Genomic DNA, 16935 nt, shown 5'->3' with positions numbered 1-16935 from the left:
GAATTCTCATTTAAATGTAGCTCCTTATACTGAGAAAGAGAGGCTCTTGCCAGCCTGTTGTAAACTAAACAATTTATAATTCAGCACAGTTTTAATGGGTAGAATAATTAACAGGAATATTTTGACCTTCTAAGACAGTCATGAATGAGAGCTGAAAGTCTGGGGGGTTTTCAGTCCATTTTCTTTTCCTTTTCTAAACCACTGTCTGCTGTTGATTATCCATGAGTATCTGCCAGTTTACACTTTGAATGCTTCTTCCACGTGCTTCATCCTTAGCTTCTGGGTAATCTGAGCACAGGATACCTGATTGCTGCAGCACTAACAACAAACAGGATGCTTTAATGACAATTTGATCACTCCTTTCAGTGCTTATGAACCGTTTGGAACCAATGGCATTCCACTATTTTCTGCAATATGTTGAACAAGACCTTCCTAGGCTTATTCTAGTTTATATCTAGCTTGTTCTATACTATTAGAAAGTAATGAATACAAGCAAATAAAGGAATGGTAGAAACATGACTACTCTGAAATCAAAACTACAGGCAAGATTATGCATTCCATTAATCTTCTAAGTTCCTTATATATGTCATACATTTAAAATGGATCATTATGCTTCCAACCCTTTCAAGTTGAATTTGTTTAACTTCTGGAGCTTTTTATCGTGCTGCCCTGTCCTTGGGGTTTTCTGGGGATTTTTTTTTTTTTTTTTTTTTGGTGTTTATTTGGGGCAGTTAAAATATAAATCTGCCTGCAATTTGTCAATATATTCTAAGAAAAGCTTACAATATTGTCCCTCTCTCAACATGACTACAGGAAAGCTGATAATAAAGTAGCTTTTTCTCTGATATGCAACATTTTACATATTACACAATAAAGCTCTCACCAATTCTAATTACAATGGCATACTTCTTTCTTTTTCAAAATCCTCTGAATACCAACTTTTGTCTATTAAGTTTATCTTTTGCTTATCTTATATTTCAGGATTTAAAGTTATTAAATGCTATGTGTCCTTCAATACAACGCACTTTTAATAATACTAACAAAAAGAAGTTGATCTGTAGAATATGGCTTAGTCTTTCTGTCCTCTGGCTATTTTGATACTCTAAGAATTCACCTTCCCTCTTAATAGCTACCCATTATTTTAGTGATAAATATTAATTTTATAGGTTTATAGGTGCCTACTTCTTTCACCTTTTTGGACTATTAGGACATTACAATTTTCCACTCCAAATTTTGTTTGGGTGTATTCCTCCATTCCTACTTTCTCAAACTTATTTCAACTGAATCACTTTGTATTTTGGAGCCTGCACAATTTGGATTGAATTTTCCAGCGATTTTTCAATGTTTACTTACTTAATCTTTACCAGGAGCAATTGACAGTTTTCCAAGTTTCTCAGTCATTTATAAAGTGAAAGACATATTTATATCCCTGACTTTTGCCTTGTGGAACAAGTGCTACCTTGGTTAACAGGTGCACATGATTCCCAGTGACAGAAATGATGTTCAGCTGTCTCATCCAAGGACATGATCCAACTTAAATTTTTATCTCTAAAAGGATACCAAGTAATGAGGCATGGCTACTTGGCTTTTTCAGTCATCTTACAAGGGAAACTTTCCAAGAGAGCAAAACTAGAAAGAACTCCTTGAGACTGAGACTATTTAAAGAACACTTATAAGAATTTTTTGTGTAAACCACACATTCCAATTCAAATACCAGGAACAATACACTTGATGTGGACACAGGGTTGCATGATCCGCTCCTAGCAGTTTTAGGTTATTCAAGACATAGAAATTTTCATGTTAGCTTTTTAGAGGTGAAATTTGTGCTCTCATTATGCTCTTCCACTGAAATATTACAGCAGAATTGAGAAAAAAGATTAGAGCAAACTATGCATTTAACAGCTGGCTGAGGTAAGTCTCAAGGAGAGGACTGAGACAAATGACTGATTTTCAACCTGACTTCTCAGACATTCAAAGACACCATATAATACAGATGCTAAATTGTCTTATCACTGTTGTGGCACAACTCGTACACCAAATAAAGAAAATAGACCAGCGCATGCATTGAGTATTTTAGGCAGAGTTCACCAACAACCAGCTTGGAAAAACTTCTGGAGTTTTTTTAGAACAAAGTATTACACACACAGTGTGTAATGATTGGCAATATATGTCTACATGAAATAAATGAATATTAAACAAGCAAAATGCTGAGAGCTGCCAACAGAACTGTATGGGTTAATAGGTGGTTTTTAGAAAGCCTTTTCAGACAAAGCCTCTGAGGTTATTGTGTTATCTCATGAATCAGTTGGTAAAATGTTTTGCCAATGAATGTAAGGAAGTTTAAAGCTGTTGGCTTTCGCCTACCGTACCAAGATCAGTCTTAAGATCTGTTGGCAGACTTAACTTTCTTGATCCTTTAACTGAAACAACAGAAAAAGGAGAAAGGCAGTTGTTAATAAGTAAGAAAGAAAAAGGAGCGAGGGAGAACAACATGCCATCTTCTGGTTAAAACCATGTTGCAAATTTGTAGCACTTTTCTTTTAATCAGCATATAAAGGCAGAATAATGGTTTAAATATTTTCATTTACACCATTCAGCAAAATAAATGCAATTGAACAAAGAAGCACTGGAAAAAAAAATTACTCCAGCTGTCAAGGAGCGAATGATGTTTTACACAGCTTTGGCTGTGTGCTGCAATATCTTACCTTGTGGTGACAGGAATGATAAAAAAAGAAACCACAAATGAGATTAAGCCAAATATTGCAAATGCTGGCTATGCAGCATATCACAAATATTTAAACACCTGCAAACCAATTTAATAAGAGGGTGCAATGAAATTATGAGATCTGATGACATCATACCTCAAGATAGCATTTGAAAAAGAGAGGGCATATTGTAGAGGTTATGGAGACAGAACATACTGTTGTAATATCACGGAAAAGAAGACAGATTGCACAGAAACGAAATACAGCAGCTTCAGGACAATGTGGTGTTATCTAGTCATCAAAATTTGCATTCAATTTAGTGAAGGTTTAATTACTTGTTGTGTGCCAATTCTGCAAGAAACCGGTAATTTTGCTTCTGTTCAAAAATGTTTTCATTTCCTCACACATGAGCACATTTTCAAACAATGAACACCAGAGAACTGAAATAAAGCATGTCTTGTAGCAGTCAAAATGGCATTAAATTTATCAGAAGAATGCCTTAAGAAATCTTTTATTAATTATTCAGAAGACTTGATTTCCAATTTGGTTATTTCATTTTGTAGTCATTATTTTTTTCAATGGTTTTTTGGCTTTTACCCTTTACCCATGCTGTCTGTTACTAGAAGGGAACAATCAAATTTTGTCAACTAATTATTATATTACTATTATTTTACTTCTAAAGGAAGTCCCACAGTGACAGGAACATATGAATATAAGGAACAAACTCTTTGTAATTTGTATTTAGTAAGCTTTTAGGTCAGAAGGATGCCCAGAACAGACACTTACTCTTTTAAGTAAGTCACAAAATCCCTAAAATAAAAAAATTCTGTTGTATTATTTTGCAAAGCCTGCAATGTGTCAGAATTAAGTATCAGCCAGCACCTATGTTAGATGGTTTTCTTTTTCTCTTCAGGGATGAGTAGGGGAACCCATGAGGCTCTTGACCAATATTTTGTTACCAGTAGAACCAGCACAGCCCTCCCAGTAAGCCACTGGTAGCCATAACGTTAAATCAGGACATGGTGAAGAGGTCTCTCCACATCAGCCTGACATCAAAAATGCACACCCCTAAGACTACTACATAAAAATTCTCTTTTTTGGATACCAAGTGTTAAGCACCAATGGCCATTTTAGGCACTCACACAAAGGGTAGTTTTATTTTCAGAACAGCCTTTAAAAACCTATTCCATTTATCTGAGCGGCTGTCAAATACTCTTTCAGACTCTGAATGAGTGCTCTAGAAAATCAGTGCTCTGCTATAAAGAAGCATCACTTGTGATATAATCTCCTTTTAGGGGAAGGAGAACATCTGGCTTAACCAGCCCTCTGAAAAAGGATAAGCAATTCATAAGAAAAACTGTAGGACTCTTTGCTAAAACATTAGGACTTAGAGTAGCTAAATTAGTTCTGTCATCATGCAGCTTTGAGCTTTGAAAATTGGTAGTCTAACCTCTTCTATTTCTAGGTTACAGGTGTTTGTGTACAGCAGGAATTATGTGTCTTGTGTTGCATGCCACAGCTGTGTGCCAAATAGTGACACATGCCTGAACCCAATAGCTGCCAGCTGTTTGTGTGCAGGCTCATACAGCACATGCAAAATTTGGACTTTCTGATTCCTCTGAAGGACTCTACACAGGCTTGGTTTGGGAGCTGCCACGTGACACTTGCACAGTTTTCACGTGGCAATCACACAGCTGGACACAGCGTGGTTCGCTGATTATAGACCCCATATTTGAGGGTAAAAACAAGAGAAGAAGCCGGTTGTTTTCATGCTTTAATGTGATTAAAGCTGTCTATATTAATTTTTTAAACTAATTTTTAACTATTATAATATCCACATTCTGATCAGTTTATGTAACCTGTTTTTAGTACCTAAATCATGTGTGTTTTACTATCTTTACATTTATTATAAAGAAAGATCATGCATGCGAGCCTATCTTGCTGACAGAGACCTTTCGAAATCCAATTTATTTGAGAATGGAGTATAAAGGCTCGAGAAGCCATCAGAGTTGTCTGCTATCATCATTTGTTTATATTTGTGCTGGAGGCAGTCAGAAGAAATTGTGGTGCTACAGCATAAGGCAAGACAGCCTCTACCTGAAAGAGCTTCAAGTGTTTAGAGTCAAATTATTCAACCGTAGGATGAGGAAGAGTTCCTAGGTACAGTCTAGCAGCCGCTAAGCTGAGCACGCAGGTCTCCTGACCTGACAACATCCTGCTCCGTAGCCATATGGTTCCTCTCAGTCTTTCAAAGAAAACACCAAGGCACAACCAACAAACAAACGTGTGCTCACAGCTCTGGCACTCAATGCTGAGTTTACCTCAGCTACTACAGCAGCACTGTGGTCACAGATATTCATATTTTCACATTACTCAAAATGAAGGTGACTTCATACAGGATTTTTTCTACTAAGGAGCTTCTGCCTGGATAACACGTGGAAATATCAGTCCCAGTTACTGCTAAAGGCCCCTGGAACTCTGAGCCATGCACCAGGGGCTGCACAAGGGCCCAAACCCAGGTCCCCAGCTCACATTGCTCCCTGTTCCTCGCTAATCCCTACACACAAGTCCCCTCTCAAAAACTTAAGCATAAATTCACCTGTTCAGAAACTCCCTTGCTTATGGGAAATAGTAATAAAATGCACCTTGTATCCACACTGCTGAAGCTAATCTCTAATTATTGTCTTCTGACTAGTTAACATTCTTTTTAATTAAACATGGATAAGTATAAATGGTTTTGCAGCGTTATCACTTACTAAGTTTCAAAATAAATTACATTCCATATTTTACAGACATATAAAATGTTTTGAAATGTTTATTTTCTAGCTTGTTTTCTAGGAGAATACAATTTTCAAATGAAGTCAAATCTCTTCAGCTACTCTGAAATCACCCACTTGTTAAGAAAGAGAACGATTGTTAAGAAACTTAATACTATTCTTCTTGGAAGAAAGCTACTCTAAAAACAGTTCACATAGCAACGTGGGAGTTTGGTATGGCAAAGGCCTAATCCCAGCAGATTTAACCAGTGAAATGAATAAGGATAGCAGCACTTGGAAATCATAGCATGTATAAAAATTTGGGGTCTTGCCATTAGGGACCTGTCTCAAGGCTCATGGGAATTAGTTGTGGGAATCTTTACACAGCCTTCTCTAAGCTTCAAAATCTTAAAAGCATTTTGGATGCAAGCCCCCAATATGAAGGTGCTTCTTAAGAAAAAACACAAATCCTTTTTCATTTTAGAATGAACATTTGAGAAGTAACTCTTCTATACAGAGACTGAAGAATTCTTTCCTTCTGGTCTTTGAAAGAACTCTAAAGTGTCCAATTGCATCTCACACAACAAATGACCTATCCAAAGTTGCATTTTCCTGTGCTCACAGTGTATTCCCATTAATACACGTCAATAAGAAGCTCCATATCAATGTTTAAAACAGTAATGGACATACATAATTATGTATTATACATTAAATTCCTAAGAGCCCCTGAATAAGTTTACCTAATGAGATGATAAAAATAAAGACAAAATTTACTGGAATGGGTACTGTTCTGTAATACATTACACAGTAATTAACTCAAGCATTTGATACAGCACCACTTGCATGACGAGTGCTTTAGAGCTACTGGGCCCTTGTGTGCCACTGCAGAATGAAAGTAGCACAGAGCCCTTCCGACCCCCAAATCACAAACAAAAATGAAAAAGCAGTTTGAAAGAACAAGGCATGCAGGAGTAAGAATAGGATGTTTTGAGGCTTTTGGTTTTAGGCCACCAGATACCACGATACAGCATGCCTTGCTGCATTTCTACATTCATGAAACATGCTTTAGATAGGTAAGAGTTTGGGGGGTTTTAAAGTTCTTTTGTTCCACAATTTTTACCGATGTTATTCCATAAATATTACTACATCCAGAATACATTTACAGTGGAAATTGCCACCTCACAGATATTCAAAAATCAGCAGAGTCTTACAAATGGCCGTACTAACTTCTTCTTTTCCTTTATAGTGTTGTAAACGCACCACTATAGTGTTTAAATACTAGTTTAATTAAAATACCAGCGGTTAAGGAAGATTATTCCTCTCCTCTGCCTACCACTCTTAGAAAGCAAGGTTGCTATTTCTTCACTTGCTGCTAACCTCTGTGTGGCACTGTGCATTTCAGAAAACTTTTAATCAAATGGGTTAATTTTATGTCCTATTCTGAACAGTGTTCAGAACGGGAATCTGATTTTTCAATTGCATCATCTGTAAAGTCATGTTTTAGTAAGTAGCACAGGAGGAACATCTGAGAAGACAGTCTTGTGAACCAAGTTAAAAATTACTTAATGAAGAAGTAGGATTTGTTCTGAATTATGTACTAGCCCTGCATGTGAAATAAGGAGTACTCTTTAGCCCTGAGTCTCGTGCTCAGTGCTCCATCGCTTGTATCAATGATAGAACACACAAATGCCTAATGCTGCTTTGAGGCAGGGAGAAGAAAAACAACACAGCCAAATTACTGAGTTGACCTAGGCTGTCTCTGCGGAAATTTAGTCATAGGTTAAAACATTGCCAAGCACTAGAATGTTACAGGCATAATCAATTTTTCATGGAAACATACAGTTCAGGCAGTCTAAGCAATGTTCAACATCAGACCAAGAGATGAGGAGGCAGGAGGTTTTTCAAGTTCTCCAAGAAGCCTTTACCTACACTGCTCTTATGGCCTGACTGGAACAAAAATCTGACTAAGCTACTAATGGCTCTCTCAGATCTAGAACTACTCATGTCTACACTGGCAATTAGTGTGCCCTGGGGATTCTTCCTAGGCACTGTCTTGGGAATCTCAGAGTACGCAAGTGAGCACAGCAATGCTGTTCCTCAAATCATTGCCCTTCTGGTGGAGCTAAGGATGAAGATGCTCACCACTATGCCTTCCATCACGTGTGCAGTGTTTGCCATCTAGACTCATGCCCTCCAGCAGTTTGTACTTTGTCTATGTATGGCACACGCCAGGCCAGCACCTGGGATGAGCTTCCCCGCTGGGTGAAGAACTGATGTTGATGCGCTCTTGCAACCAGAATGAACAGCTACAAATCAAACTCTGTTCCGTCTTTGCAAACTCATGTAGTCATACCCAGCAGGCCCTCCTCCACTGGGCAGCAAACTGAACCACTTCACAGAGCAGTTCAAGTGTTCTTCCTGGTTTTGCTAAATTTCTGAAGGAGCAAGTCTTGGTTTGTTTTCAGCAGAGGAATGCAGTCAGTGGTTTTACAAACACAAAGATCATGGGGCTCTTTCGGAACACAGCACACTTCCACTGCAGAGCTCGTGTGCCATGGACTTTAAACAGATAAAGGCAAGGCTGGAAGTGGAAGGATCCTGCCTGACAGATCCATAAGTATGTAGCTGTGCTCTATGAGCAAGAAACATTAGTCAGTGAGAAGGCTGGTGTGGGTGTGAGGCTGTGCTGGTTAAGCACAGGATTAGTTCCACTCCATGTTTTGGAGGATGCAGTTTTGAGGTCACTTATTCCAAGTGACTAGGTTGGATTCTGCCCCATTTTACAGCAGGTATGTAGAAGCAATATTAAGTAAATTTTGCAATAATTAAATAAAAATAATTAATATCAGTCACAGTAAAAGAAACTTCTTGTTTTAAAAAGTAGTTCTAATAATAGTTACTTCCTACAAAACTGCACCTGATTTCACATTTTAAAACTATAAATTTAGCTTGGAAAACAACATGAAAGTGCTAAAATAGAAAACACCCATAAATATGCCATGTTTTCCCTGCTGAATATCTCCAAAACAGAAAAAAGCAGAATAAATTTTGGAGCAAATTACCTCAGATTTATCTAAGAAAGCTATTTTTGAGCCCTAGCAGAATGAAAAATTGAAGTTAACTGCAGAAAAAGTAAAGTGTTATAGGAGACACTCATCATTATAAAACTAAGAATATGCACATATGGTTACCAAGTCAGTCATCTCTTAGCTTTCAGTGAAAAGAAAAGGTTTTAGCTCATTTCTGAAGAGAAAAGTGAAAAGTTGAATCCCAGCAAGCCACAAAATAAATAATCTAATTATAACTGAGTTATCAAATGTTTTATTTTAAAGCCTATATCATGAGTTTCTGAGGCCCTGCTCAAGGATTTGAGCTCCTAGTTTTATACCAATACCATTACAGTCTATTTCACTTGGATATCTCTGTATCTACAGATTTTGGGTTGCAAATAGTACAAGGAAATACATATTTGAAAGCAGCTGTTTTGTTTTAGCTCTTACTGTGTAGGGAAACAGTTTTATTAGTTTCAGCATTTTCTAATTACTAATTACTGGCTTTCATTCAGGATTAATGTATCCTGTTATTATGATATAAAATATGTGAAACAATAACAGAGAATTTGAATTGCAGACTTGTGGGTATTTGTTACCATAACTAAGGGGGAAAAATATCTATCAATACTTACCAAACTACAAGGAAAAGAAGTGTGATATGCATACCACAAGCAAAACGAATGTATCACAGCTACACCTCCTTATTTTCCATAACATTTAAAATCCAGCTACTAGAAAACAGCTCTTAGCAACCATCTTTAAGACAGTGAACTCCCATTAAAGAGATCAATGAAGACTAGCACTTGCTGAAAAGGTCTCTAGGAATGGACGAATTCCACCTTCTGAAGGACTATGGGCAAAATGGGAAACATTTATGAATTTTTGTGTGGCCAAGATTTCCTTGCCCTGGCTCATAAGCAGATATTTTTATCTGAGGTTCTGCTTTCATTGTAAATTATGTAAATCAGGCACTGGGGTTCTAATGGCTAAAATTTACCATCTCCATATTGCTGATTTCAAATAATTTCTTCATGTACACGTACGCATAATATATACACATAGAATTACAAGGACTCCCTACTGTAAAAAAACTTAGAAAGCCTTTAAAGAAAACAGAGAAACAAGCTTCTTATAGGAGGTTATAGGAATATACCTGCATGATCCTGTTACTTCAAATGTTTTCACACTGTTCACCTCAAGATGCACCACATACAAATTTAAGTTTTCCTTAAGGAAACAGACTTAGGATTTTACTGTGCTACGTAAAAAGCGCTTCTCTACTAATTTCTTCTCTTTGGAACTATGCACTTCACTTCTTAGGGATTAATGAAACACAGCGATGCATGACATGAATGGCTTATACAGACTGCAGGAAGAGAAGCCAATCACCTTTACCTGAAGTGGGAGACTTGCAACGCTCAAGCTCCAGGGAAACTGGACTGTCACTGAGTTCAGTCAGGCCTGAAAAAATGGAGTTAAAGAGTTAAGTTACAATCTAACAGGGCATGCTTCAACTTTCTTGGTTGATGATATTCTGCACTTTAAAGTCAATTTGGAGAAAGGAATGGTGTGAAATGAGAGGGAAATAATCTATTTCAGATAAGTGCAGTTATCAGGCTGTCACTGCAGCAATTTAGGCTTGGTTAAAAAAAAAAAATAATAAAATCACACCTCTTGTTAACTCAGATTTGTTTTCCGAGTGCCTCAGGATAGAAAAGAGTGACTGTACCTAACAAAAGAAAACAAGTAAGTATAGTTTAAAATTTAAAAGTCTGTGATGACTCAAACTCATTCATCCCTGTCAATCTGATGTGGAATCAGCTCTGTGCTTTCAACTGCTGCATAATGCAGGGAGGAAATCTTAAAAAGAGGGGAAGAAAAAAAGTAAGATTACCGCTACTGTGCAATATTAGAATTTTCATGAGTTCACACAAGATAGGTCATTTTAAAGGACACAGAAGCATTGATAATGCTGGCTGAGTGTGACACTAAATTTTCTGAAAACATACTTTATACATGGTGTGTATATATATATATATATATATATATATATATATATATATATATTTGTCAGGAACTCCACCTACATGGAAGACAGCACCAAAGAAAGCAATCCTAGTCTGTACTGCATAAACTCGAGCTTGTTTCTGTGAGCAAACTAAGATCCATCTTTGGCACAGGTTGAATGTTCCAAGTTCAAATATGCCTTTGGCATGGTGGGGAGGGAAAGTCTGAGCTCACTCTATCTTTTACCATGAGCTAGCTGGGCATGGCCACACCTATTCAATTGCACCCTTTCTATGTATCTGTTATGCCCTGTGGCTCACCCTTGTTAGAGGAGCTCTGGCACTCCATACCATTGACTACCTGGCACTGACAGGCAGCCCTGCCCAGACATTCACATGCCAGCTAGGTGGACCCACAGCACTCAGGTCAGAGCCCACAGCCAGGGGTACATTACTCTCATCCTGATACTGGATTTACACACACTCTGCTTGTGCTGCATCCTGAGAATCAAACATCCTACAAGAACCTTTCAGGATGCTTTAAACGGGCACTGTGGCTTCTGTAAGAGAACATGTTATAATTTTTATTGCTTCTGGACCCTCAGAGGTGAGGCTCAGAGACCCTCACCACTAAAATCCATACACACTCTTGTTTTGGAAAATTCTGCCACTCAGTCACCAGTCTTGCTTTCTTAGTATTAAAACCAGTGGAATCTTAATGTAGGTACTGACAACTTGATTACAATGTCTTTTTGAACTACTATAAGAACTGGAGAGGATCCAGAGCCCCAGGCAGCAGAACAAAAAAAACCCTCCTACCAATAATGAAGATGCAGGAGTGCAAGAATAATGGTGAGAGCCCTTTGGAAAACCAGCAGTACTGATTTACTCTGTTAAGTCAGTATTAACAACATACTTGCTCCTGACTTAAGAAACAAGATCTGCCAAGCTAGACACTATTGTTGAAAAACAAAGATTTTTTTATTTTGAAACATGTATTTGAATCTTTCTTTCATTTCAGTTAGAATCTGTGAGGAAAAAAAAAAGTATTTTGATCAATTGCAAGTTCAGTCACTTTTCATGTTATGAGAATATTCAGAAACTGTAATGATTTGGGAAGCCTCTCTAGTACAGCAGATTTTACTTTCACTTGAACCCAAGATTTCTGTATGTACCCAGAGGTTTGGGACAGAATTGATTTTTTGCTGCAGAACTGTCTGCAAGGTGCAGTGGGAGCAATTTTGCATAGCATCAGAGGCCTTGAATAAATAAACTTATACTATTTCTTTTGTAAATGTATTATTTGAGATTGATAAGTTTTAACATATTGCCTAGGATGTTCTAAACATTGTATAATTAGCACTGGTTTTGGATACAATACCAAATCCCAGGTCACACTTTGCTTCTAAATAGTTTGGTGGTTTTTTTTTTTTTCCTATGGAGTTAATAAAAACAGTATTCCATCTCAATATAAATTATGGTACTATGGACTTAAACAGGAAAATCACCAAACTGCACCACCCAAGAGCAACCACAGTAAGAAAACCATGACTACTTCATGTTTGGCACAATTTCCAACATAAAACATTAAAAGATACATTTCACGTTACGGTATTTAAGAATGTTAAACACATAAACTTCTCTACAAACCTTGACCTGCTGTCAAGCCACGGTCACCCCTAGCAATGACCACCTACAGATGCCTTTAAAGAAGTGCAGTATATCCCCATGTGAAAGGTAAGTGGTACCATGTGCCCTGCACAAGAGCATTGGCTTTATCTCACTTAGATTTGCTTAAGCACTTCCATTTGCAGGTTTTCTCCTGCCATAAATCTTTATTGCTTTGAAATATTATAATGAGTTCTGCTCATTACACTCCCATTTATTCAAAGTCTCTTTTAATCCTGCTAAATTCTAAATTCTGAAGATGTTGTAGGGCAATGAATTGCTCAATCATCATTCACTGAAAAGGATAAACACATATTCGTCAAATTTTTTGTGTTACCTTTAATTCCACTAAATGTTTCCCTTTGAGATAAGAAAGTGAGCTCTCAGGCTTTTCCTTGTACTACTGCTCTTTTTTTACTCTCATTTCCTTTTTAAGGAAACTAAACTAAATATTTTCAATAATTAACCATGTATAAATATTTCCATGAACATCAGCTTCCCTCTAATATCTGAGAGACTACAACGGCTGCTGAAGTTAGATTAAAAAATATTTTCACTTTCCATTTCGAATTCTATAGGCAGTTTGTGCCCCAAGATATTTGAGCTATTTTTAGCCCCGCCAAACCACCACCCCAGCAAATTTTAAGCCTACCTAGAGCAAGAGGAATATAGCAGTAAAAATAAAGGCAAAAACCCAAGACTGGCAATGTGAACAACCACCTGAGAGAAGATATACCCAAGGACATTATAAAGAAATTGGCTTTGGTTTGAGCAAATCATAAACATGTAATAAATCACATATGTCATTAAAACACTTTTAAAGATTTGTCCTATGCATACTTTTCTAAGTTTAGTGTGATTTTCAATTTATTTTTATTCAAGGATCAAAACTAGTATGAGGTAACAACTTTACTGAACTCATAATTTAAAATTAGGTTTGAAATTTGAAATTTCTAGCTGTATGTTTGAATGATTCAGACCGATCATTTACTCTAAAGCCCCAAAGCCATCACATCTTTGCTTATAAATAAATGGATTATAAATAAATTGTCATAAAAATTCACAAGCCAATAAAAGAAGTAAGCTCAGTGTTACCTTAATCCCTCATCTTCACACTGAATTATCATACCATGTTTTAATATACCTATATATATATATCTATGCATGCATTCTTTGGAAATTAGTTAGCTCAGAATATAGCTATTCACTTAAGTTCAACCTATATTAGCTTCTTAGGTGTGAATGAAAGTGCCAATTACTGATATACAATGACTCACAGCACACAGTTTTCTGTATCCTCCTGTCAGACCAACCATACTTCTGCTCACCCCCTCTCAAGGGACTGGCCTGAGGGAGGAACAAAACTTCTCACTGAAAAGTCTTCATTATGAAAATTATTTTGCAATGTATCAACATCCTTTGGGTTTGACAACACTTTGGATGCTTCATAAAGACTATTTTCTTGTTCTACCAACAGATGGTATGAATTTCTAGTAGGAGATGCAAATTCCTTTTGCATCATTTTGGTATTTTTATATTCTGCTGCAGACATTATCCCTCTAGATGCAATAAATGTACTTGTTTTAATATTTGAATGCAGGTTACCCAAAATCAGGTAATAACATGTAAAATTTGATTCCAACTGAAGAAGAAAACCAACCAAACAACAACCAAGCAACCTTATAATTGTGCAGTACAGCACAGAGAGTTTATTTTATTTAGCTTGTAATATGATCTTGCTACAAAGGGAGATGGCTGTAGATGTTACAGCAAATGGAACCGTCATCAACACCTGAAAGTTATCCCCAGCTCTGCACTTATGCTCATCCTGGCTTCTTCATTCCTCAAATTACTTCCCTGATTGGACAATTATGTTCCAGTCTCTTCCACTGTATATAGCTAGAACTGGTGACAGTTCTCCCCTCCTTGCTTCCCTTTCCCACTTTCACCTCCCAAACCAGAGAATGTGCTGCCTTAATGCTCTAAGTCCACTCTGGGTGCATTTGAGTCCACTTTCCATATATAACCAGTATCAAGCTATCTATAGGTTTATTGGCCAAAGTTGAGAACATTTATTCCACCACAGTTCTTTGCATATTGGATGTCCTTGACATTGTCAATTACGTCTTTCCTCTTCTCCAACATATTGCTTCTTTCCTCTTACATGTTCATTCTTTTTTTCCCCTTTCCCTGCTCAGTTGCAGAACATCTCAGAAAGAAATATTAACACTTTCTTTCTCTGACCCAGTATTTGAAGAGATTATTTTGTATAAACATGGCAATAATTTTATATATCTATCCCTAGTGATTAATAAATATACATCTTCAACTCAGATTTCTTCCATCCAAGTTAGAGTAGTAATCCTGTCTGTCTAAAAACCTGTTCAGGATTTTCCAAATAGGAAATAGTTCCAAATAGGAACTATTTTCCAAATAGTTCCAAATAGGAACTTAACATTGCCAAGATGAATTTAACTTTTTTTTTGTGCTGAAATTTCCTCTTTACTACATGAACAGAGCTATCAGCATCACTATCTTCTCTTATACTCTAATCCATAATATTGGTTACATCTTTGAATGTCAACTTTAACCTCATAATTAGGCTGGACACTAAATTACACTGTCTTTTCCTGCAAATCACCTCTAAAATGACTAACAAAAAATGTAAGTATCTTGCTCATCGATAATCTCTTCTTTGGCTTCAATACCTGCAAGTCTTATTTTCTCAAACAGATCACATGAAATTATGTTCCTGCTTCATTACTTAATTGAATCAGCTACTCACATATCTTCCCATTAACTTCCATTTTCATTGATATAACCCTTAAAAGTTTGGACCTAATGCTTCTGTTATCACATGACTGCTCCTGCTTTTGTCATAATAATATTGGCTTTGACTACATGATTCCCAAAAATAATTTACTTTTCCCATCATCATCCTTTATGAGAGAAGATAAACTTGTAAGCAAAATTCACAATTCCCTCTTAATACCCATCCTAAAATTAATCTCTCAGATAAGACATATAACAAAGCACAACTTGAGAATGACTTTGCAAGATATTTCAGTCTGTGACAGATTTTAGTCCTGTTCTTGATCTTACTGCTTGGTGCATCTTTCAGATCATACAATATATACTCCTGTGTAAGTATCAAATAACAAAAGCAAGAAACAAACCATTTTTGAGAAAAGACATTAAACTGTTAATGATCTTGCCTAGAACTCAGACTAATAATTCATAGAAAGATTTTGCAGAGTTTTCTGACTATGGGGATGAAGACAGAAACAAGATAATACATTTTCAGCTATGAAAGACTCTGTGGTCCATGTTTGCAAATCTGAATGAAAACACTGGCAATTTTTGCCCTTTGAATTTAGTAATTTTTAGAGGGGGCAAAAAAATCCCCAAACATTTGGCTGCTGTCTGTCACTCAGGCTCTCTGTTACAGACTTGAAATTAGCAAGATCAGACTAATAGACTTTAAGATATCATATACCAAACCTTTTTTGGGACTGCTGAATTGGTAACTGGACTAATTTTTTAACTAAACAGACCACCTTTTATGAACTATTATGAAATAAAGTCATAGAAATCAGCCTAGAGGGATGGAACAGAATGTGTTGTGCAAGTGTACAAATGTATTTCAATAGCTACATAACTTTATATTTATGAGAGATGATAAAACAACTGCCACTCTTTTATCCTGCCTATACTGAATATTTAATATAAAATTGCCTATCCTGTTGTTCAGTGAAAAGTACTTTAAAAAGAGGCATCCTAGAGACCTAATTACATATAAGCATTGCAGTTAATTAAGATACGTACGACTCATCTGTTGAACAGTCATTTTTGCAAAATTAATTATAGCTTTGTTCACTGTATTCTGCAGTGATGAATACTAATTTTTAAGTTTCATATCAGTATAACTCAAAATTTAAAGATATTAAAAACATGAATTTTCATAGCCCTCTTTGATGTACGTATTTTTATGCCCACTTTACATTTCCCGTCAAAGAACAGAGGCATGGGATGGTTCCCCAAAGCCAAATATTTAAGTACCAAACCAAGATTAAAATTTTAAATTTCACAGCATCCAATTCAATGGGTACTCTTTTAAGCCACATTGTTCTTCTGAAAAAAGGGAAGAATTAATTGGTAACTACAGACAGTGCCATTGCAAAACAAGAAATGCTTCATATTAGCAAATGTACATGAAAATGAGTATAAAACCAAAGAAAGATACTGTCACCAAGAACATAACATTGTTGAAAAATAATTTCTAAGTTCCAATCTGTCCCATATAACACTGGGGTTTTCTCTTTGACTTTCTTTTTAAAGAAAAGAATTTATCCATAATCAAGGTAATTGTCAAAAATAAGCATGGTTGACATCACAAAATGTAATAAGTTTGCATGCATGCTGAATGTGTTTAAAAAAACACATTACAAAGCACAAACACATGGGTTCAAGTCAGGCATAGTCCAATCATTATAAAGCTTCTTGCCTAACCTTTATAGAACTTACTCTGATAGGAAGTACGGATCCGTTTCGTTAAATCTGGATAAAAGTTAGACAGGCCACGCATGCAAAAGTTGTCTTTGGAACATGCCAGTACACCAGCATCAGCAGCAGGCAGAGGAAAGAGAGAAAAAACAGTCTAAAGTGAAAGGAAGTGATATCATAACCAGCATCTAGAACAGCCAAGGTGAAGAAATTTCAGCAGATGCTTACCTTCCAATTGGGAGAT

The 16935-nt window shown here is 36.5% G+C and overlaps 1 protein-coding gene across 1 annotated transcript in view; it reads right to left on the bottom strand.

Moving 5' to 3' along the window:
• STXBP5L (syntaxin binding protein 5L) overlaps positions 1-16935 on the bottom strand; it is a 185514-nt gene that overhangs the window by 30297 nt on the left and 138282 nt on the right. The window contains exon 19 of the mRNA XM_059838097.1: positions 9910-9975. Coding sequence (XP_059694080.1) covers positions 9910-9975 — 66 coding nt within the window. The remainder of the gene's footprint in view (positions 1-9909; positions 9976-16935) is intronic.

Source organism: Haemorhous mexicanus, chromosome 2 (assembly GCF_027477595.1).
Source record: "Haemorhous mexicanus isolate bHaeMex1 chromosome 2, bHaeMex1.pri, whole genome shotgun sequence".
Lineage (NCBI taxonomy): Eukaryota > Metazoa > Chordata > Aves > Passeriformes > Fringillidae > Haemorhous > Haemorhous mexicanus.
Note: the sequence above shows the minus strand (reverse complement) of the source record. Positions and strands in the feature narration are given on the sequence as shown.